A 24491-nucleotide genomic window follows, 5' to 3' on the forward strand; every position below is an offset into this window, starting at 1 on the left:
AAGAGCTATCGCTATTTTATTTGATATATGAAAACAGTTGCCTCTGGGACATTGAAACTACCTGCTGAACCTTGATGATGCGGGTATAATTCAATGAAACATCTGTGATGTAAGATGCCAAATTGATAACCCCAATGATGTACCAGCATGAACACACTCGACCTTTTAACATTTACTTTTGGTGGCTTATGACCAGGTGCTGCCTGTCTGATGGCCCTGTGGATGTGTGATGGCATGCCCTGATGTCTAGACAGTCACTGTTTTATGGGTTAGTGCATCATTCTTTTGACGTCTAAAAAACTGCAGTGTATATGTTGGACATGGATTATGGCAGGATGAGTAACATCATACCCTGTGATTTAGGAGGAAATGCCGGCTATCTACTCTTTCATATACTTGAACACATTGTTAATAAAGAATAAAGAGTAAAAACCCCAAATATTTGTTGTTTCATCACCTAACGTGAGGATTTATTGCTTTGCAGTTCCATATCACTGTTAAGTCAATACGCTTCATGCAAGAACCACTGGTGTGAACAGATTTGTTTTTAAGAGACATATACAAGTGATTTAAGAAAATCAGTGGTATTCATCCATTTTCCTTTATTTAGAATTTCCAATTATGTACCAAGCACGTTTACAAGCGGTCTAGACCTGTCATCAAGCCTTTCTTGGTTGACTTGATTATAATGTCCTAATCTGAATTTATTCAGCCATTTAGTTCAGGCAGTTAAGAGCGTTTTGTTGAATCCGACTTGGATCTTTCAAGCAAACCTCACAGAAAAATATAAGAGTTTTAGGATTAGGATTGTGTTTTACCAAGTCATTCACTGGTTACTACCATAAATAACTTGGAAATGATTGGAGACTGCCATTTATAGGTAAAGGTCATGAGACAGCAAACGTGATTACCTTCAGATGTGTAAACCGTTGAGATCTGAAAATATCTACTTGACATTTATCATGTGTTTAAAATTTAATATTTTCTCAAATATTGGGGGGGGGGGGGGAGTTCCAGTAAGTTTTGTTCCTCTTCCAGAAATGATGAGGAATAAAAAATACTTTGTATTCCCTGCTTTGTAAAGAAATCTAAAAATCTGTGGTTCTGGCAGCTGATCAACTGTCTGGGTGTGGATTACATGGCCTTCAACTAACCTTCACGCCCAAATAAATTCACGGATTAAAAATATGCACAGTCCTCCAATTTCCACAATCTTTTCTCATCCTCCACATCCTCCTCCTCATGAAGCAAAGCCTGGTACATCCAGACATTACAATCAAAGCAAGACATCATTGCTCAAATGGAGGCACTTTTACAGCAATCAAAACTTACTTGTATTTGTATATAAATAAATATGCTGAAAGAAGACTGCATTGAAATGGAAAACCTCAGCAAGTATTTTTCATTTCAACTAGCAAGTAACTTCTATATATGAGGACGAATTCACTTAAGACTCTTGACAGTTGTGTCAAACACATATTAAGTGTAAAATAATTGCTGTTGTGCACGAGCGGGTCACGGAACGTCAGGGATTGCAGTATATGGACAGTAAATGGACAGTTAGTTGCCACGGTAATACTTGTTGTTTCATTAAACTGCTTTGGTAGTTAAAGAAAGTCTTGCTATTTATGACATGAGTTTATGCCAGCAATATAATGTTACACATTTAGCTAAACATCAGGTCATTAACATGAATACAGTTCTCCAGCTAAGTTATAATTATTGACATCAAGTCCTTATCTCTTATGGTCAAAGCAGTGTTGTCAATTTAAAAAAAATTCTTATTTTTTTTTAAATGTACTGGTTCAATTAGGAGGGACCACATACATTAATAAATATTACTACCATAATACCAATTAGGCAACAGTATACAGTCATCAGACAAATGTTACATGATTTCAGATTTACAATGTTCAATATGCTTTAAATGTTGTCCAGTTAGATATTGCTATCATTAAGAATCTTTTTATTGCTATTTGAAAAAATCCAATTCATTTGATACTAGCACAGTGTCCTTGTTGTCACTGAATTAAATCAGAATAACGTGTTTACACATGACAAAAAGAGAGATGAAGGGTGCCACTCAGTTACTTTGACACCGAATACTGTTTTAGCAGGTGACGTTACAGTAATGTCATGGCATTCAGGAAGTTTTGGTCTTGCTGAGATAAGCAAACCACTGAAACCTTGCAGTGTAAAAAGAGATGTATAGTTGTATGTTCAGGGTAGAAATTTAATCAAAGCTTAAGAAACAACAGCTACGAGAGGTAGACAGCTCTGACTGTGTGTCTGAAATAGTTAGAAGAAAGAGCTAGTCTGAAGGTAAACTCCTCTGTTTTTGTTTGTTTTTCTTTGGTTTAGAAAAAAAAAATCTAGTCAGACATTCACTCCAAGCTGAATATTTGCAAGAAAGAAAAATACTGTGTTACATTTCATTGTGCAGCATTTACTTATGAGCTTCACCTCTGATGTGCAGCCTGTATTCCCTACAGGTTGCATGCCAGGCTCTGGCAACAGATGAGTTGCTGATGCAGAGTTTGAAAGCAGGTCAAGGGTAGAGAAACCATCTAAGGGTCACCAGTCATATTTGCCCAAGGGCCAGTTTTTTTCAGAACTGTTCACTGGGAGACCAACAGTGAAGACACAGGCCTGTACATTTTTATGTGCATCCCCCAACATCCTGTTTCACTTATTTCATAGCCTCACATGTAGTATAAAGCAAGGCACAGTAATATTTTCCTAGATTTTGTTTGTATTTATCTACACAACATTTTTAAAACATGCCCAAAAGTTTTGTGGTAGCCCAATAAGAGATCATTTAAGATTTCTTGGAGGTCTAAACATTGGGATTGCCAGATTTGCCCTATAACCATCTATCTGAGGACATCAGAGGAGAAGATTGGATTATAATGTGTCTATCTGTTTGCACGTAAAGCCTAGAGACATGCACGCATCTGCCAATGATATGCATGATAATGTTATAACAGAATAAATTACCTAACAACTATAGGCTAGGAGGAACCAGGCAATCCCTTAAGAGGAGTATAATCATGAAGTATATCCCATGACTAATGCAGACAAACGTGCTACAGGCCAGGCTAAACATAGAGCATTTGCTTACAAGCAGGGAGGGAAAAAGTCCTAAATGGTAACCATTGTGTCAGTATTCAGCAAAAGTCCTGTTAGACAAAGGCTGATTTGTCTGAGGTGAAAAATTGTTGGATGTCATCACCACCGTCACGTCCTATCCATAAAATCATAAAGTTAACAGGAGAAATATCTGATCTGTACTGACCCTCTATGAAACCTACTCCATATGGTGGACTAAGCTTTGAACAATAAAAATACTATCAAAATACTAGAAAAGCAAATTATTATTTTAAAACTTCTTTACGTCCAGTGTCCTTAGAGAGGCCCTCGAGAGTTGCCAACTTAATGGTGACTGCATGTGAGCAAGTTGTGTCAACTCACCATGACCAAGTGTCTATAAGCGTGATAGTCCTCTGCACTGCTAGAGGCTCAGTGCACACGGTCTTCTTGTGTGCAAATGAATGCACAGTAATAATACCACTGGCCCTCCAGCTAAATGCTTATTGGAAAGATGTGCTAAACACATGAAACTGTATTAATCAGTCAAGAATAATTAGTCAAAAGAGCTGAACACTGAGATTATCTTCAGATAAACTTTTTAAAACGTTTCTTTCAGTGGATTTTGTCTCCCGATTGGGGGCAGGGAGGTCTTTCAATGGCCAGTATGAAAAAGAGGAATGACTACAACAAGAAAAACCTGTTTCAGTGTTCATATGGGCACCTTACTGTTGTTTTAAGACAAACTTGAAAAACAGTGAACCTATCCTTTAAGAAAAAAAAAATCCTGGGAAAAAGTACAGGATAAATCTCTTGTGGCACTCATACTCATAAAGATAATGATTATTGAACTATAATGCAATGTAATTGGAAGTAGTCCAACAAACCTCCAAGCAAGATGCATTTTCATAAAATGTGCTAGAATTTAGACATCATGCATTAAACCTGTTGCGATGTGTTCATCATGTGTTTCACCAAACATAAAGCGCATTTTTCACATGGCACGATTACATGCAAGGTCAAGGCAAAGGATAGACATAAAAACTTGCACCAAACGAGGCAAGTAAGTGTCACACGAGTTGAAAATGTTTCAACTTATCACAGGGCTTTATGAATGTACTTCATAAACGTACAGAGAGGAGAGAGGAAGAGGAGAGACTAGGGGGAAATAACAAAGCATCAGAGTTCCTGGTGAGTTCTGAGTTCAGTCAAAGACTGAACTGAATACAAACAGACACACCACCTCTGTGCCTGCTGTTACTTGTTAGCTTACAGCTAATGTACAGTAATGTATTCTGGCTGTTTGGGGTGAATAAACAAATAATCCTGAAGTCAAATGTGCAAGTAAAATAAGGCAAAAAATCTGCTTTGCGTTTGATCTGAACACACTGTGAGAAGCTTCAGTGATCTCACTTAACAATTACATTGTGTTTTCGCTTAATAAATCTACACCACAGGCATTATAGTGAGCCAACACCTTGAGGCTTCAACATACCATTTATTTTACAAAAGGAGCAGCATTTCATGCCATGTTTTAATATTCACACCTTTTCAGCAGCCAACACTGAAACCTGGCTGGCAGGCAGGCAAGCAGAATTAGCATATCATTACACCCCCTGCTGAGAAGAGACGATAGCAGGCCGGGAGGTTAATACTGCTTCCTGTTTAGCCAAAAGCTCTGCTATAGTGTTCCAACATGTCAATTTAAGCACCATGCCAGCGTATTAGCGTAGCAGTAGTTATAGTTCTTTGCATGGTGTGCGTGTGTAAGCAGTGTGAGTTAGTCTTTGGGAATTGTTGTGCATTTCCACAGCTCATTACTCCAGTTGTGTCTCATGTCCATACAACGCACATCGCCTTTACTTCAACAATGGCGTTCACCTTCATACCTAAGGTCAAATGGTTGAAGTTATGCAGTCCAGTTCTATGAATGCTATGGAATAAGTTCATGCTATATACTTGTCCCTATACAAATAAACATTAAAATTAAAATAAATAAAATACTATTATGTTTGGTAGTAACTGTAAAGACAAGAATCTTGGGTTTATAGTAAACATTGAGCAACAAACAGAAAACGAAACAGAAAATCTTTGGTGTTTATAGTCAGCGGTTTAGTAAAACTTGCAGGTCTGCATGCCCGATGACTCTGGGGTAAACCTCAGATAAGCTAGGGCTCTCCACAGCTCTGGGACAGACCATGGAATCAGTGGAAAGTTACTGGGAAAAACTGATTTCCCTGTTGCCACTGCTACCCCGACTTGAGTGGGCAGCTCAAAAATGAATGGGAGGGGGGAAGGGAGATCATCCAAAAGTCCACTGAGTTGTAATTTGTGTGTGTGTGTGTGTGTGTGTGTGTGTGTGTGTGTGTGTGTGTGTGTGTGTGTGTGTGTGTGTGTGTGTGTGTGTGTGTGTGTGTGTGTGTGTGTGTGTTTGTGCCAAAACAAAAAACAAATTGGGGCTGAGGCAGAAAGAAATATTTGGTTTCTCATTCTTGAGTAGAATATGAGCACTAGTGTGAAATGTTCTCTAAACACACTAAACAGAAGATGGAAAATCAGAATTTCCTCACAAAGACCCTAAAAAGTCAAACTATAAATCAAGAAAACATGTTTGTTTTTCTAATTCGGGTGAACTGAACCTAACTACTCTAATTGTGCAATATTAGTCCACATACACAAGAGAGCAGTTTCTAATTGCCCCTGTGGCTGAGTCTGGGGCGCAGTTCAATTATCATCATGTTGAGTCTCCATCAACCGTTCCTGTTCCCAGCTCTGTCCACCATAACCAGTAGCATTCAGCTGAAATGCCTCTGTGGGCTGGCACTGTTTATAGAAGAAACAGTAAGAGGAGAGATGTAGGCCAAGAAGTGGACTATATTAGGTCCCTGATTCCTAAAAGCAGGCAGCGTCAGACCCAGATAAATGATTTGTGACTAGTTAATCCTTCACTAAACACTCTCAAACTTGAAGTTGAAAGATTGAAATATTGGAAGAAAGAGTTTTGCTCATGGTAGAGAGACACTGCTCACCAAAGAAATATGACTTTATCGCTTTATTTGAAAGAGTAATACCAAGCCACAGATATAAAACTACCTTAAGAACAGAAGTTGAAGTCTTTCTCCAAGTTTGGTCCCCTGTGAATAATTAACAATAACTCTGAAAGCTTTAAATAACAACTTTCAAGTAAACAATGGATGTGAACTTATCTATTCTGTGCTCTCTCTGTGTAACACTTTATGCATGACTTCGAAAAGCAACGTGTGTGGGGGGGGGTAGAAAATTTTATCTATCCTCTGTTTACCAGCTGTACACACAAACCAATTAGTGTACAAATAAGTGCAGAAAATTCAAGCAAATTAATAATTAAAATCGTGCTCACTGGGCTGAAACGTGTACAAACACTTGGGCTAATAGATTATTCTGTGCTGTGTCAAAATTCTGTGACAGCAAGCACAGAATAACCCACACTGCAACCGTTGTCAACATGTCTAACTGCATCCCTTCCACTAAGATGTCTTGAGGAAGTTAAGCACTTAATTACCAAATGTGACATGTTTTTATAACCACTGTGCCCATAAGAAAATAAGAAACAAACACAATGTTATTTGTGTTGAATTAGAAACAACACCACCCAGTTTCAAATCCCCAACTTATCTCAAGCTTTCACACACAATTATCTCTACGTTTGTTTTGCATGAGAGATTCTAGCCTCTTCGTTGACACACATCTCTTCCAAACATTGCTGAATCCTGAGGCCATCTGCATGTTTGTCAGCACACAGCAAGTGAGGGCGGTATAGTGGGTGCATTATCTGATCTGCTCGAGGGCTAAATACTGACACATTATACAGGTAAGCAGCAAACGGACATCCCAACCGAGGTTGTTTAGAACCAGTTAAAGGTAAGTGCATGCTGGTTAATCAAACCTGTGTGCACACCCAGAAGATGCTAATTGGGTTAGTTTGACTGCTACAACTGTAGAAGTGTAATTATCATCACAATGTGTAAGTGCAAGGGCAGTATCAAATAAAAAAAGTGCACCCACGCCAAGCCACAAAATATGTTAAAACAGACAATATTCCCATCCAGGTCAAAATTGGACCTGACAAAGAAATTGCCACACCTGTAAACAAGTTATGGCCATAATGGTGTAATGGCAACAAAAGAAAAATAATAAGTATAATAATCCCACACTTAAAGGGTATAAACCGTGTCAGGTTGTGCTTGTTTTCGAACAACAGCCCTCAAGTGCTCCAAACTAAATTCAGCCACGGTGGAGGAAAGAGGAAGAAAGGTGTGACTGTGGAATTGGGCTGATGCAACAGATAACACAGAGAAGCAGATAGAGTTTCATTCATGTGTCAGATTAGAGGGCTCTTTGTTACTGTCAGAGAGGGTAAAGCATGCCTGGAGAGAGGACAAGGATCGCCCTCACTCCCCTGGCACTTGTGTTAGACTGTGTGCAGAGAGAGAGAGAGAATGTGTGTGTGTGTGTGTGTGTGTGTGTGTGTGTGTGTGTGTGTGTGTGTGTGTGTGTGTGTGTGTGTGTGTGTGTGTGTGTGTGTGTGTGTGTGTGTGTGTGTGTGTGTGTGTGTGTGTGTGTGTGTGTGTGTGTGTGTGTGTGTGTGTGTTTGCCGTTTGTTGCATTCTTGAATTCATCATACTCACACAGACAGGGTTAGCAATGAGAAAGAGATGCACTTTTCTATTTCAATTCCCAAGCCTGTAATTATTATTGATTTCATATTGCCATTTTAAAACTACTACATTCACATCACTCACTACTCATATTTTCTTACTGCATGCTTTTTGATGGAGGATTAAGCAAGAAAATACTGGCGTAAATCTTTAAAAGGTCAGTTTAACCAAATCTCTACAGGCAAGATAGCAGTAAGTGTAAGTGGGGAAATATGATTTTTTAAGGTCTACAAAAATACAAAAAGTGATTGCTTTATACTTTATACCACCGCTAGTTAGTGAAAGACAAAAGAAGTCTACATCTGATACTAGTGTTGTACTAAAAGAAAGCTACTAAAAATCCATTTCAGGACTTTAAATCCACAACTACCGTGCATGACTCTTCCCTGCAGTGGTGAGAGTAAGAAAAAAACATTAAGTAGACTATTTAAAGAATCACCAGAGAAGATGTAGTTCAGAACAATTAATTTCACTCATGACAGCCTATCTCAAAGTAAGATCCTCTGTGTCAACATCAGTACTAGAGATGATGTACACAGTACACACCATCAAACAGATAATGTGCATGTTCAGACACACAAGAGACAGCGAGTGACACCTTAAAATGATACTGAACAAATATAAAAACAGAATTTTTTATCTCTCTGGCACAAATAAGAGGGACAGAAAGCCTGAAATTCAGAACAAAACAAGTCGCCTAAGTTTTCTGTGGCCACCCCATACAAAGGAAACTAGATACAGGCACATCACATGAAATATTAAAAGATCTGAAACGTAAGAGGGCTTTTAAGCTATAGTTACGGCCTTATATAGATTTAATAAATTGTATTCAGGCAGGAAGTTTATGTGCAAAGTATAAAATCAGCTTAGCAGAGATGCTAAGTAGATTGAGAGGAAAGAGAACAGCTGAGGAAAATACTACTACATCAAATTGAATCATTCTATGAATTATTACAGATAAGCTCCAAAAAATCTTTAAACTGCATTTTTAAACATAGTCCTGTGTTACAGTATGATGTCGGTGTCTGAGGCACTGGAGCACACGTTCATAGACTTTCAGTCCTCCAGATGGTCATTTCATATATCAAATAAAATATACAACACATGACAGTGAGTTAAACTTCCACCTGCTCTTTGTTGTTACAGACCAGCTGTCTTTGGTGCTGTATACAGTACACAAAAAAATTAGGTCAACAACTACTATATATCTTTATTGATTAATCTAGTGATTATTTTCTCAATTCACCAATAAGTCATTAGGTCTAAAAAAGGTCAGAACAGTTTCTCAAAGACCAAGATGGCTCAACAAATCAATTTAAGAACTAGCCGGTGCAGATCTAATTAAAATTAATGTAATACTTCAAATTGCAGGAATAAACTTTGACATGGACACAACCAGGTGGCCAAATACTGTGCCTCTGGTTCCCATTACTGTCCACAAAGCTTGCAGTCAGCTCCATGACCTTGTCTTCAAATAAAGCCAAAGTTACATTCCACACCACTAACTCACCCATCTCTAGTGTCACCTAACTGGCTCAGGACATCTCTCCTGTACAGAGCTTTATATCACTCAATAGTTCCCAGAGTCCTTAAAGATCCTCTGCTCTGCTCAGTGGAAGATGAGACTGCAGTGGACCATGTATTGTCAGCAATATCAGCATCAGCACATACACACATATCAACCTTCATTAGTTTATAACACTATTCAGCACATGTGTGACACAATGAGAACAGAAGCAAAGCTCAGTTGAAAAAATGGTCCAGTCTGTTAAGAATACCATTATGTTCCCACAGGGGTATAATTTCATAGATACAGAATTAAGGGCACCTTTGCACTTCTTTTTATTTCCTCTGTGAATGATGTTGTTTTAACAGTGATAATGTCCTTTAAAAGGTGTTCTGATACAAAAAAAACAATTTACTAATTTTTCACAGAAATCCTCCTCCCTGTCTCGTCTATTATTATCTTATGTAAGGGTGTGTTATCATGTATATACTTTGAATAAACATGTGCTTTCAATATCAACTGTCATACTCTGTCAACATGCTGACTTTATGCTAACTGTTTGCCCGCTAACGTCACCTTAGTGTAAACTGAAAGTGACATCAGAGTAGGCAGAAACGTCAGTCAGTAGTCTTTGTTGCAGACAATCCCGCTGAGAATTAGCAGCTCACTTTGCAACTCTTTGCAGCTTTAGGCATATTGTCTTGGTTTGGCAAACCAAGGCAACAACAAAAAATTTAAAAAAAAAACGCTGTTTCCTGTTAAATGTGGGAAGCCACTTCCAGCATAGGAGCTCACAAACTGACTGTATTGTACTCTTGCCTTAAAAGGTGAAGAAACGACTAACTATTGAAGGAAGTAAAACATTTACTAACCAAGGAAACACAGATGTTTTCCTGAAGTGTTGGCAGAACAAACTGGGGCTAAAACACCAGCGACCTTTGGACATTGGACCAGAAAGAGGTAACTAGAAAGACGTCCTGAATCGTCTCTCTGGCTTGCTAGATGTCAAATTTCATTCACTAGTCCCTTTGCGCAACACAATAAGCTTATAATCAGTTTGTGTGATCTTGTGGGCTGGGAGATTCAGCCTGTTGTTCTATCTGAACCACTATGGTTTTGGTTTTATTGGTCAGACAAACTAAACAGTGAGCTGACAGTGATAGAAAGCTGTGCAGAGCAAGAAGTAGGGCAGTGATTCTCACTGGAATTGGAAGTAGCCTTTTCACATTATTATTAGTCCTTTGATTCAGATTCAGTGTGTTACTGTCAAAAATACTGCTGCTTTCAAATCTGCAAGAAATGGGTTTAAAGAGGATTTGTACTGCCAAATCTGTGCAACCTCACTGTGTGTTTATGTTTTGAACAATAGAGATTTCCATCAATAACACAGGTGTTTTAAATCGTGGACCAATAACAATAAAAACAGGGGACGTAATCCCACCCTAACCCGGACAACAAAACTCCAGAGAGTGAGTATAAACAGGCAACATTAAGAAAAAGCACCTGTGTGATTAGACTTGTAGTGTCTTCAATCATAAAATCGAACTTGCTACACATTGAAGATGGCTAAACTCACTAAGGGAGGTTGTGTGCGGTTGTGTCTTGTTTTATGCTTGTTTTGGATGCATGAAAAAATAAATGACATAAATAAACATGGTGTGAAACGTGTCTCTTCCAGTGCAACGGCTCTGCTTTGAACACTTTGTGATTGTCGACTAAGACAGAGACAGGTGCGATCTCACCAACTATGAGAAGGCAAACAACATTTCTTGGTTGCTAAATATGAGTCTCCAACTACAGTAAATATGTGGCTGTGTGTTTAGATTCTTCACCACACAGAGAGATTTTAATTAAAAACATTGTGGAAGGCAGTTTAAATATTGACTGTCTGCTTAAAAAGGGTTCAACTCCTCCTTTTTTGGTTTATTCAATTTTACTTTCACTTTTATCTGAAACATAGTAAAGGTACACAGATACCCAGCTAGTGTGGACCAGATTTAACAACTGAGAGAGACAAGTGTGAAACCGTCATTGTAGTGTTAGTTACAGCTCTTCTGACAAAGAATATGAGATGCACTTTAGTGCTTTCCTGACTTCAGGCAAAAACTAAGCTGGCATAATGAGCCGTTTTTTCTAAAACCAGAGAATCCTGGTGTTCATCAGCCCAGCTCTTATGTCACGAGTCATCACAAGTGCTGTTTTAGGTCACACTAGAATTTTTTAAGACAATTCTCTCGAGAAAACTACGTTGCATTTAATCAAATACAGTGAGGAGCTCATATAGCGAGAGGCTGCAAATGAGACACTACAGAAGAGAAGACTCTGGCCTCTGTGGGAAATCAGGCTATCTCCCAACTGGAGGCTGAGCGGAGGATGTGGAGGGCATGAGAGAAAACGTGTGGAGGGTGAGGGGTAAGGGTGTCACGATTCTCTAAATCCACAATTCGATTTTAAGGTCACAATTTTCGAATTAAACTTTTTTTTCAGCTCTGACATCTCTGCCATTGCTGGACTCTTGATTTGTAAGACACAACACATCACTGGTTTTATGCTCTGATAATAGTCATTTACATTTTCTACTTCTTCTTTAAAAAGATAGGCAGCGTGGTAAATGTTTTTAATGCTGAAACTGCAAAAAAAAAAAAACACAAATGTTTCAGTTTACACCTCAAACTTAAGATGTAGAACAAAAATGATGATATAGTAGCTAGCTATGATCGACAAGCATCTCTCAAGCTGAATTTTTTTGCTTTCTTGTTGCACCCAGAGGTCAGCCTGCTGGTTGGATGATAGAATAGATCTGTGCCTTGCAGTGCCACAGCTACTACAGTTCATTCGCCACCTCTGTGGGGGGCTGGTGTTGGAGCAAACTTGTTACTACATGGGTGGAGGATGTGCTTCCCTTTCTAAAGAGGACTCTTTTGTGTTGCCACAGTGACAAAGCAGTTTTGCAGGTTCCACCTCCACCTCTCCTCCCTGTCTTTTCCTCCCACCTAACCAGCCGGGCTCCAGTTGAGCACGCTCTCCTTCACGCTGAACTTCCTTGTTCGTTTCATTCATTCTCATGCAGGTGTCGCAAAGTCATTTTTATAACTCTGGCAGCCAAAGGACTATCAATTCTATAGTCAGACAAACCTGGATAAGGACTATGATTGGCCAACAGGTAGTAGAGACAGATAAGGCACACACTGGCTGACCTGGATATGTCACAAAAAGCACCGGCTGCCATGATGATTCTGACACTGTTCACCATGTCTTACTCAGCTAAACGGATATCTTTGGTAACACCAAGCAATTATATATACTGGCATATACTGTAGACACTAAAGTGGGAAATTGTATAGCACAATTTATATGCCTAAATAAGGGCAATAAAATTGAAACTTCACATTTAAACTCTTCTGAGGAACCCAGCCACAGTAGCATAGTGCTATTTGTTATATAAACAAGATAATAATGTCATATAAGGGCAACTAGAGAGCAACTAGTTTTAACCTATAACTCGGGACACAGTATCCAATGAGTGGCAGCTGATCATTGAGACAATTTAAAACAACTGGCGGTAAAGTATTTTATCTAATTGTGTAAAGTGCTGCGAGATCATCAACGCCTTGTTATGCAAATGAGGATGATGTCAGCCTGTTTTTTCCCTAATGTTCAGATGTCACAGTCAGTACTATACAGCGTGTGACAGTGCTATCTATCCAAGGCCTATTCTGAGCTCTTATAATCAGCTTACCAGGTTGAACACCGTCTCCACAATGTCTCGGTTGGAAACTTCCCCAACTTCCACCAGGCCAGCAAGCACGCCAAATTTCATCCTTATCCCCCTGATAGGCACTCCGGGGTTGAGCGCCATGGCGCCTGATCTGCCGTCCTTTCCATCACCTGCTGCCTCCTCGCTAGCCATTGCTACACGGAAGGACGGGACAGGTGGCGTTCACAGGTAAGGCACCTGTTCACCTCCTATGGTGACAGTGCGGCTGATGTCGGGAGGAGGAAAAGAGGGGAGTCTATCTCCCGTCCGGCTGAGTTGTTGACAGTCTACAGGCACACAAGCAAAACGTCTCCCTCCCCATCCAAAAACAGTTGAGCAAATAAGCCTCGAAAGTGAGCACAGGAAAAAAAAAAAAAAAGAGAGAGAGAGAGAGGCACAAATGTCACCGCTTCTCTCCACAGTGAACTATACTCCTCTCCCCAGAACCGTAACTTGATAGCAGACGGATGGATTAATGCTGCTGAAAGCCGTGTGGAAGTGTGCTGCAGGTATACCGAGGAGGGGAGCAGGTGAAGCGGGGCAGTTACCTCCTCTGCCCGGTCAAACGCTACACGAGGGTACAGTGAGTTTTTAATATCCTTCGGTGCAAGCTGTGCAAGTTGCTGTTGTCACCGAGTCCAGACACTTGACAGGTAGCGCGCCTGGCAGGAGAAAAACTCACAAACTGGAGAGAGAAAGAGGAGGGTAGTGGTGGAGGAGGAGGGGGGGCAAGTCCGTCAGCAGCTCCGTTGGAAGTCGACAAGAGACGGAGGTCTGCTCCGTCCTCCCCGGGAAACTCCACTGACTTGATTTAAACGTCAACGTTGACTCAGCTGCGCCGCTTTCTCTTCCTGATTTTACCCCGGTAGCTTCAGCTCGTCACCGCCATGACAGTGTAGCCCTTGAGTGAAGCTGAGCATGCGCAGTGGGAGTGTTGGGTGTCTCCGGCTCAGTGGCAGGTGTGTCGCTCAGGTGGCTTTCTAGCACGCCTCACTGGCATCCAGGGACAAACATTTGAACTGAAGCTACTACGATTTTTGTCCCCTCATCCTAAGAGAGGCATATAGACAGGGTTGAGAAGGTTATTTCGGAAATGCAATAGGTGACAGATTACTAGTTACCCTATTTAAAATGTAAGTAACTAGTAAGTAATGTAACTATTTCAATTACTTCATCAAAGCAATGTAACTTAGTACATTTGATTAGTTTTCTAATTTCCTGACGAATGTTTTCAATGGTGTACCCATTAAGCCCATCAAAATCTAAATTCAGGTGTTTTTCAAAATGTATTCATTAGTTCATGTAGATTTTAGAATATAAAATAAAGACATTTCAAGAAAAATGTCAAAAGTCTATGACACCATTTAAACCCGTGTGTGCTCCAAATAAGCCCACGTCATGATTTATTTACATAATATAAAAAATATTGTTTTCAAACAATTAAAAACAGCAATATATGTATTCAGTAATATGTTAAATATATTTTTTTAAATAGGAAAAAACCCTGACTTCAGATGTAACCCCCTTTGTAATCAACATTTTCATAAGTAACTAATTTAATTACACATTTTTCTCAGTAATTGTAATGGATTACATTTACATTTATTTTGTAATTAAATTACATGTAACTAGTTACTCCCCAGCAATGTATATAAAGGCAAAAATGGAAAGTAAGTAAGTATATTCACTCAAGTATTCTGCTGCACTTGAGTAGCCTATAGTTTTGAGGTACCTATCTGTACTTTATGCCTTGTACTTCAGCTCAGTGGTGGAAGAAGCAAACATATTTTATTAAAAGTTTTTAAAAAAAACTGCTGCATTTTACTCATCATCCAAATATACTGGAAGTAGGCTACTACGGCACAGATTTTGTATAATAATAATAATGCACTTAATTAATACTGTTCTTTTCATTCATAGTGAATTTGAAAGTGCTACAGCTTTAGAAACATTATAAAATAGTTAAGATGAAAAGCCTTCCTGAATAAAAAGGTTTTTAAGTCTGCTTTAAATGAGTTTAGGGCGTGTGCTGCCCTCAGATGGTTAGGAAAGCTGTTCCACATGCATGGTGAAGCACAACATAATGCTGAATGGTCATATTATATTTTAAGGATATCATTATATTATTGGATTAGCACTGATGCATTCATATGTAAGCATAATGTTAATGTTTTAGCTTATTCGCCCCTTTTATTCTTTTGGATAGTCTACAATAATGTGTACCTTATATATAACAGCATGATCACATGTTTTGAAGGAAAAATCTATTTACAAACTCCAGATGTCAGGTAAATATAATGGAGTAAAAAGTATGAAAGTAGCATAAATGGAAAGTACAAGAGGTGAATTTACTAAATGACTTTCCACCACTGCCTCTTCTACACTGAGTGAATGAATACTGTTGTAATTGTAATTTTTGCTCCAGTATATTTATCCAATAGCTGCAGTTGCTCTGCAGATTAATTAGAAGTTCAAATTAGCTCCACTTAAACCAGCTACACCATTAAAAAGCTGCATTTACATCAATGTGTCAGTAATATTAATCCAATGATATGATAATATAACTATACTTTGAGAGGGTTCAGTCTGCACCATGAGTATGTTTGATACTTCAATCACATTTTGCACTACATTCTTTTAAAGGTTTGAATGTTTTTACTCGCAATTGAGTATTTTATCAGGTAATGCTGGTATTGCTTCCATAAGAAAGGATCAAAATACTCACCAAAATTCAGTTAAAATGGTATCTTCTTCTCTTGGAGGCTCACAAACATACAGTATGTCATAATTCCAGCCATAAAGCAAGTTGCAAACTTAGCATTGACAGTACAAACTTATAATGGAAGAAAAGTCAATACTTTTCAGAAACCAAAATGTAATTCAATATTAAGCATTTGATGACAACTGACTCTGACAAAAACAAGTTTTTCTATATTTTGTATTTAGAACTTAAACTCATAACAAAGTGACTTCTTATACAGTATACTGTTGTTTTAACCTCATGTGGCATCACTGCAATGAGGAACTTAGGCAAATAATAGTATTGCAGTAGTGCACAACTGGACTGTGGTGTTCCTCATGAGTTTCACATATCACTACATAACAAAAAGCATCTGCAGCAAGAGATTCAGAATGATTTTCACCTCATTGCCTTACTGTACAGACAGTACAGTACTCATGGAGCCTAATTTCTTCCATACATTTTCAGAGGATATTATATGCATTCCTTAAAGATATAATTCACAGAATAGATAAACAAACCCTCAAAGGAAAAGTTACTATATGACTGACCTGTAATGTGAGTCCCAGCAGGAAAACTACAGTAATTTTGCATATTTTTGTTAGTGGAACATTTTGAACAAAGCCCAAACACAGTGTTATTCTCTGAATGAAAGAAAGGATGGTTGAACTGTGTTTAGTACTTTATTTTTCTACAGCACGACAGCACATCGACAGATGTCTGCATCCCAAGGCAATAGAAACCAAACATTAAACCATAGTGACAGCTCTGCTTTGCTTGCCTTTTTAAATCACAACCAAAAACCCATGACACATGAGATGTTCACGTAGCTGAGTAGAGGTCTTAGTTTCATCTATGTATATTATTGCATGAATCTAACAGTGTTCATACTGTATAATCCATTAGACAATACCCATATTTTTTATTTTAAATATTTGTCTTCTCATTCCTATGCTCATACTGGTGACTTAATTTTTCCTCTGCAGGATGGCTGAGTGTTGTTGCCACAGAGGCAGCTGTCGTCACTGTTACCACTGACCTCCCAGTAAAGTGTAGCTGAACCCTCAGGGACCCTGGGAGTCATGGAAGCCAATAGCACCACCCATGAGCCTTGTCTCTGATGTAATGACCTCAAATCAACAGACTTGTTCACTGCAGCCCACAGCCTTTCTTAAATAAGGCTTTGAAATGCTTTTACTGACCTTTAAATTGAACATGAGCCAAGCCTCTCTTTTTTTTTTTTATAACTGTGCTTTATAGAGATAATGAGACTCCAAGCTCTAGACATTCAGTGGCATATTAAAGTTGTATATTTCACTGTAATCATCTTTTGTTCTTCCTGCCACCCAAATCTAAACTCTTATTATCTGAGCAGCGGATAGTCATCGTTGCTGCAGATACTTCATTGTTCAACCTATTAGCACCCGCCTAGAGCTTTACTCTCAGACTGTGTTTGACAAAAGCTTTCAAGAAACACACTTAAAGCTAAAGGACGTTAATGATTACAAAAGAAAATCCTACATGATAAAATCTGCCATTCAAACCGTCAATTCAATCTTGATGATTGTACAAATAATTTAGTGAACATCTCAAATGCATAAAAGCATAAAAAATGCAAGTACAGATGTAAAAACAAGGAGACATTGGGATGTTTTGTAAGGAACATCTATAACGTAGGTGCAAAGTCTTTAAATTTACTTTGTTGGTGGCACTTCCAGTGCAGCAGTGAATTTCCTTATGTAAAGACTGTGGTGTTCTTGGTTGTAAATTAACATCATATATATTACTAGATCTTTGTTACTTGTTTGTTCTTCACCAACACTCGGTTACCATAGTAATATCCAAGAGTTGCTCCATATGAGATAAACTTGTTTATTCATTAAACCACCAGTAAGAACACATGCAAAACATCACTATGTTACAACCAAGGGAATCAGTTTGGGAATTAATTGCAGTGATGAGCTGAAAACAAGTGGGACTTCATGCAAACTAAAAACACTCTTCAAAAACAAAGTATTGAACAGTTATGAGATGGACCAGTGATTTTTTGTTTAGTTTTTTGCTCATAGGCTGTTTGAATGATTAAGTGTATTTGTTTGAATTGTATTTAGTTCTTGTTTTGTCCTAAAGGGTTGATTTGTTTGAATTGATTGAATTAGATAACACGGACACTGATGGCTGTGAATAGAATTTACATTTTCAACCAATTAATCAATCAATCAATCAATCTTTATTTATATAGTGCCAAATCACAACAAAAGTCATCTCAACGCACATTACATATAGAGCAGGTCTAGACTGTACTCTTTAATTTGATTTAAAGAAACCCAACATTCCCACATGAGCAAGCACTTGGCGACAGCGGAAAGGAAAAACCCACCTTTCATGGGAAGAAACCTCAGGCACATATAGTATGAGGAGGTAGGACTAGAAAAGTTCTCAACTTCCTCTTATCTCTTTTGAACATGATCAGTATTATTTGAGTTGCTCATTTATTGCTCATACATTGATGATGATGACCTTGTTTGTTTGTTTATGTTCATTGATAAGTCAATCATTTATGGTCTGAGGAAGAATACTGCACATGAAACATCACCTCCCAGCTACCTGCAGTTGCCTATTGCTATTACTATTGGTGTATGTATACTTCTTGGGGAAGCAAAGTTTTTTGTGTAATTTCTGCCAACGGATTAAATTCTTCCCTTTGTTACAATAATAATAATAGTGTGGGTGGAGTAAGCTACACACCTGCATGATGTGTTAAGAGACTGGTTCTTCCTGTTCAGAGAGGGTAATGTTTTTGTTCTTTTATAATGTAATTAATCATTGTACAGTCATGTTTTTTTAGTAAAACAGACACTGTATCTTCCGCGAATTAAACATATAATACATGTAGTGCTCATGATACCTGTAGAAGCACATATAAGCATTTGAATTTCATAAACAAATGAATTGTTAAAAGATATTGTGTGAAACTGAAACTCAAATTCCACTGATTTTATTGTTATAGTCATAGTAAAAAAAAATGTTGTACATACTTACTGAAGTCATGTTGTTTGAATGTCTCCTTGAAATCATTTCTACAAATAATTTCAAAGAGACATGCCATTTGAAATGACATTTGCACCATTCATTTAACCAAAAGTAAGACTGAATGCTCCTGAAAATGTCAAATGGTGTAACCACAAAAGAATGATTATAATAAATATTGTATCTAACTACAGTGTATTTAAGTGTACTGATTAACATGATACCCCAGATTAATTATATATTTAATATTTAGAACAAGTGTACTCCATTACTTTTATTTAACCCTCACATACTTTTCATATTCTGACTCATAATTAGTCTCTACACCAATTCACATTAATAAATTCCCCATTAGTCATTAATAAATGTTTGATTAATCCTATGGGGAAAAGACATTCACAATCACTATATTATGGTCCAGGAGAACATTTGATAAAATATGAACAATATAAGATATTTGAAGGCTGATTTTATTTTTTATTTTTTTAGTAAAACAGGTCAAACTTGTATATTTGCATAAAAATGTGTATCAGCTGTAAAATGTTTTACGATCTTTTTTCAGCTCTCAATAATATATATTTTCAAATGTGTTATCTAAGATCATGCCAAACTAGTTGATATGGTGTTTTATTGAGAATTTTTTTATGGTAACATCACTTGGACATTTTTCCCATAATCCTCTATTCTCTCAAAATGGATTAAAGGCAGAAATTTGATGCTGAGTCCACAAAAAAGGAATGTGTCCAAGGTATTCATACGTTTATTCTGAAATGTTAGCCTCTTTAAATTTGACTTAACCACATAGACACACACAAAACCCCTCATTGACCCACACACCACAAATGAACTGACTTCATGACACCAAGTGATGTTTTGTCTTTTCACCAGAAGAGAGCAGCAAAAACAAAGACTCGCGAGATGAGGTTAAATCTCACGGAGTCGGTCTCTTTAACTCTCGCGCGATTTCGAGTTTCTTCCTCTTTCACTCCCTGTAGCCAACATGGCAGTCGGCAAGAATAAGAGACTGACCAAAGGCGGCAAAAAAGGTGCCAAAAAGAAGATGTAAGTACTAAATTCATACACCGGAGCACGAAATAGGGTTTGTCTTTCATACTACCAGAACTTTGGTTGAGAAAAAATGAAGGATGAAGCCGATTTTAAGTGGATGTTACAGGGGCCAGTGCTAAGCTGTACACCGCCGGCCTCTGGCGCTGGATAGAGTTGTAACATGCTGCCTCCTCTAATTCTGTAATATCACGTCTTCTTATGATTTAGTAGGTTTAGTTAGACGTCTAAACCTTATGCAGACTTTATGAGTATATAAATTAAAGCAGTTACAGCGGGGTTTGGTAACACACAATTAAGGCCACTAACGTGAATTGCTAAATGTGTTAGCTTGTATGTGTTAGCATTGATTTTGGCCGATCATGCTGTTCATAAGGGCAGCCAAAATCTACTGTTAAGTGTTTGATGATAAGAATGATACTGACACTACTGAACAACCCAAGTTTGATATTCAGATGTTTTAAAAAGTCGCTGTAGATATTGTGGACAAGTTAAATTGAATCAAATCCTCTTATGGTGGCTGCTAACTCGAGTGGTGTCCTTTGCAGTGCGTGTTAGCATCTGGGTCCCGAGCAGTCAGTTTAGGTTGGAGCTGTGTGCTTGCACGTACAGAGTTAGTGGACTTTATATGAATACTAAATGCTGGTCACTCTCTTGCAGTGTCGACCCTTTCTCCAAGAAGGACTGGTATGATGTCAAGGCACCTGCTATGTTCAACATCCGCAATCTTGGCAAGACCTTGGTCACCAGGACCCAGGGAACCAGTAAGTCTGCATTTTATGTGGTGAAATGTCTTAATATGTGCCGTAATAGACTGTCTGACATGTGCTTACAACTGGAGGTAAACTACCTCACACATGGCTCATATATCTTCATCTTCTTTCTAATATACAACTGAGCACAAACCTCCCAGGTGATCTTGTTATTGTGCAGATTCATCTTAACTATTAATTCTCGTTACCCTTTTGTAGTATTAAATAATGAAGGTATATGTACTTACTATACTGCGCTGCACTATACTATCACTATATATAGTGTGAACCTGTTAACCTCCAGTTAAGAGATTAGATTTTGTTGATTTTAATCGCAACAGGAGTGCGTGTACATTATCACTGACCAAATCAATGAAACTATATGTAGTCACAATGGGACTGGTTCACAATTTGAAGCCCATCCTATAACAGTCAGATGCTGAAGTGAGTATATGCGCTGTCTGTGTTGGTTAAATAAAATGCATATCTGCCACAATGAGTCTGTCTGGCATCAAATTCCCTCTTTGTGTTTCTCTTTTGCGCTGTGGTTATAAAATATAAATATATAAAGTATAATAACAAAAATGGACTTTGATACTAAAAAGACTTAACGTGGAAAGAGATCCACTTGATTTGACTAATTTGGATGCTGAGGCTTCAGATAAACTTTAAAATATGTTTAAACCCTGTTTCAGTGTTCATTTGGGCCACTTTAAAAGAGACTTGAATTATGAACCCATCCTTAAGTCTTCAACCTAAAACCACTTTGGACTCTAAATATGATACTTTAGTGATGCAATGGGAATGACTACTTATGATTACTTACGAGATCAACTGACTTTCTTATCTTGTAATGTTAGTTACCTTTATTCCAAGTACTTGTTTTCTAACCCTCCATATTATTCACAACCACTTAGGAATTGCCTCAGACGGTCTTAAGGGACGTGTGTTCGAGGTGAGCCTTGCTGACCTGCAGAACGACGAGGTGGCCTTCCGCAAGTTCAAGCTCATCACTGAGGATGTTCAGGGCAAGAACTGCCTCACAAACTTCCACGGCATGGACCTGACCCGTGACAAAATGTGCTCCATGGTCAAGAAATGGCAGGTAATGATCACGTGTTTCACTAACAGTGCTGCATGTCTTTGAATATTTGACTGTACCCATCATTCCCTGTGATTTATCAACAATATCAAGGGTTAGGAAAATGGTACAAGCAAGTTTGACCAAATTTGTTTTTGTTTTACTTTTGAGGTTCAATACAGCTTAATTTTAAACATAATTCCCACCAAAGAATGATGGTTGGTTAAAGTAAGTATAGGGAACTTCCATCATTAGTGGCTGTGTGTTTAGTGTAGTGTACAAGTGAAGTGAGCATGTGATTAGAAAGTTGAGGAATAGCATGAGGAAAGTTAAGAGCTGAGCAGATTTAGGGCAACTAGTAGATGACTGCATGGATGCTACACCGACTGCTAGAAGGGCCAAAAACTGGATGCAGTCATGTCATGCAGGCATAATTTCACTAGTATTGAGATTGGAATATCTAATAACTCACACACGTATATAATTACTCTGTCTGTGACCACAGTTAAAGAAGTGATGGCAATAAAAAGCCCTTTTTTATTAAAGAAAACTTCCAGGATCAATACAGTCAGGAACAAAAAGTGTACTCCTGTTTGTTTCCACTGTGTCTAAAGAACCATAAAAACAGATTGTGACTACAGTGGTTACAAATGAAACTAAAACCCCTGGGTCATGTCATTCTTTGTATCTACTGTTGTGTGACCGGTGTTGGGTTGAATGTGATGGGTGAATCAAAACGATGCTGAAAAAAAAGCCTCTCCCCACAAAGATCAGCTGTGCAGTGTTTGTCTTGTGGTCACATTTAAAAACAAGTCTTTTAGTTTTATTTCTCTTTCACTCTTTAGCTTCCACAACCACTTGCACTCCCATGCTCTCAGTGCAGTTATCTTTTTTCTGAGTTAGGAAGCAAACAATTGAGTTTTTCTTTGAATTGTAAGAAATTAAAATATGTCAGCTCCCTTGTATCAATGCTAGAGTACTTGTGTTTTATGAATGGAGCAGTACGCAAGCTAAAGCAGCCACAGTGTCTGCAAAGTTGAACCCTGAACCATTAGAAAAGCACTACACCTGGGGTAGCTACTTCTATCACACTTTGAGCTATCCTACAGGGATTACATTTAGGTTTAGGTCTTAAGCTGTGAGAACCGTTCTTGGTCTCTTGGGGAAGTTCCTCTTCTGGAAATGCCTTACCATGATTTTTATTTATAGACCAGTTTTTTGTATCTTTATTTCAGGTGGCAGAACAGTGTGAAAGTCTTGGATTACTATACCCCAAACAGTGCAGCACAGTGCAGTAGCAGCAAACTGTTAAAAGCTAAGCAGGGGCCTCAGTTATACTTCATAAAGTGTACAGTTCAACATTGAGTAGCCATTTGGCTGGTGGACACTTATCACTTGGACTTTACATAACTTGTAAATCAATTCTAAAACTAAAATTACTGGAATCAGTATATGGGTTGCAAGACTTTATTTGTCCCTGAATGGATGGTCATACATATCCTACACCACAAAAACCTTAATTCAGTCTGGTACAACTCAAACTCATGTAAACACAATATTTTGGGTGCTGAAGGTAATCTGGTAAGCATCTTTCCATCTGTAATTTTCCAAATCTAACCAGAAATGTTTTTTTCTTTTCATTTAGACCATGATTGAAGCCCATGTGGATGTGAAGACCACCGATGGCTACCTTCTGCGCCTGTTCTGCGTGGGTTTCACAAAGAAGCGTACCAACCAGATCAGAAAGACCTCCTACGCCCAGCACCAGCAGGTCCGCCAGATCCGCAAGAAGATGATGGAAATCATGACCCGTGAGGTTCAGACCAACGACCTGAAGGAAGTCGTCAACAAGCTGTAAGTGACAGTTTCTTCTGCCCCTAATTTAATCGAAATATTCATGGCATGCCTCTAATGCTAGTGGTCAAAATATGGCTACCACTGACTTGGTTGTAACCAGTTATACAGGGTCAAGTGTCTGCTTCGATTTAATTTCTTATATTTGACTTAACCACCGGGTGGTAATCACTTAAACATGATTATGTGGACCTGTGACATCTCTGAAAAAAGGTTGGTGACCCCAGCATTAAAATGTCATGTGTTGTGTTCCAGGATCCCAGACAGCGTTGGCAAGGACATTGAGAAGGCCTGCCAGTCCATCTACCCCCTACACGACGTCTACGTTCGCAAGGTCAAGATGCTCAAGAAGCCCAAATTTGAGTGTAAGTCATACACAACAAAACTGGATGCGCGACTGTTTGCTTTCCATTATGGGAGCAAGTGATGACACATTTTCAGTCCCATATGATCACCTGATTACTTTAAATAGAGATCGTCTGATGTTCCCTAACTGTGTTCTCTAACAATGTCAGCGATTATTTTTATTTTATTTTTTTAATCACTACATTTTCCATTGTGCCCTTTTAACTTAAAATCTTCTCGTTGTGTTGCAGTGGGCAAACTGATGGAGCTCCATGGTGAGGGCGGTGCCGGCGGTGCCACAAAGGCTGCCGGTGATGACACTGGAGCCAAGGTGGAGAGGGCTGATGGCTACGAGCCCCCCATCCAGGAGACAGTCTAAACACCCTGACAGATTTAATAAAAAATGTAAATGACCTCAAACTGTACTGTTCTTTTGGTCTTCTTTTTGTGCATACAGTTGAAGGACTAGAAAACTTACACACACAGCAGTAAGACACAATAAAAACCTGTTCAAACAATGAAATAAAATCCAGAAGACTTCAATTTGAGTCTGTTACACTTTGAAGTTGCCGAGTT

The 24491-nt window shown here is 38.4% G+C and overlaps 2 protein-coding genes across 4 annotated transcripts in view; one reads left to right on the forward strand and one right to left on the reverse strand.

Annotated features, from left to right (window-relative positions):
- lrba (LPS-responsive vesicle trafficking, beach and anchor containing) overlaps positions 1 to 13928 on the reverse strand; it is a 184977-nt gene extending 171049 nt beyond the window's left edge. For all 3 annotated transcript variants that reach the window (XM_062432960.1, XM_062432951.1, XM_062432944.1), the window contains exon 1: positions 13031 to 13928. In XM_062432960.1, the coding sequence (XP_062288944.1) occupies positions 13031 to 13201 (171 nt within the window). In that variant the 5' untranslated portion in view covers positions 13202 to 13928. The remainder of the gene's footprint in view (positions 1 to 13030) is intronic.
- Positions 13929 to 19789: 5861 nt separating this feature from the next.
- rps3a (ribosomal protein S3A) lies at positions 19790 to 24335 on the forward strand. The gene is made up of 6 exons (XM_062437275.1): positions 19790 to 19880; positions 20544 to 20647; positions 21553 to 21740; positions 23362 to 23570; positions 23826 to 23935; positions 24167 to 24335. Exons 1-6 carry the CDS (start codon positions 19819 to 19821, stop codon positions 24292 to 24294), a joined length of 801 nt encoding a protein of 266 aa, XP_062293259.1. The 5' UTR covers positions 19790 to 19818; the 3' UTR covers positions 24295 to 24335.
- Positions 24336 to 24491: the final 156 nt, after the last annotated feature.

Source organism: Scomber scombrus, chromosome 2, assembly GCF_963691925.1.
Source record: "Scomber scombrus chromosome 2, fScoSco1.1, whole genome shotgun sequence".
Taxonomy (NCBI): Eukaryota; Metazoa; Chordata; class Actinopteri; order Scombriformes; family Scombridae; genus Scomber; species Scomber scombrus.

Excerpts from the sequence above, each read along its gene's own strand:
- rps3a (XM_062437275.1), top strand. The coding sequence starts at position 19,819 with ATGGCAGTCGGCAAGAATAAGAGACTGACCAAAGGCGGCAAAAAAGGT. Across the intron at positions 20,648-21,552 it reads CACCAGGACCCAGGGAACCA|GAATTGCCTCAGACGGTCTT; the intron begins GTAAGTCTGCAT and ends ACAACCACTTAG. Across the intron at positions 23,936-24,166 it reads CAAGAAGCCCAAATTTGAGT|TGGGCAAACTGATGGAGCTC; the intron begins GTAAGTCATACA and ends GTTGTGTTGCAG.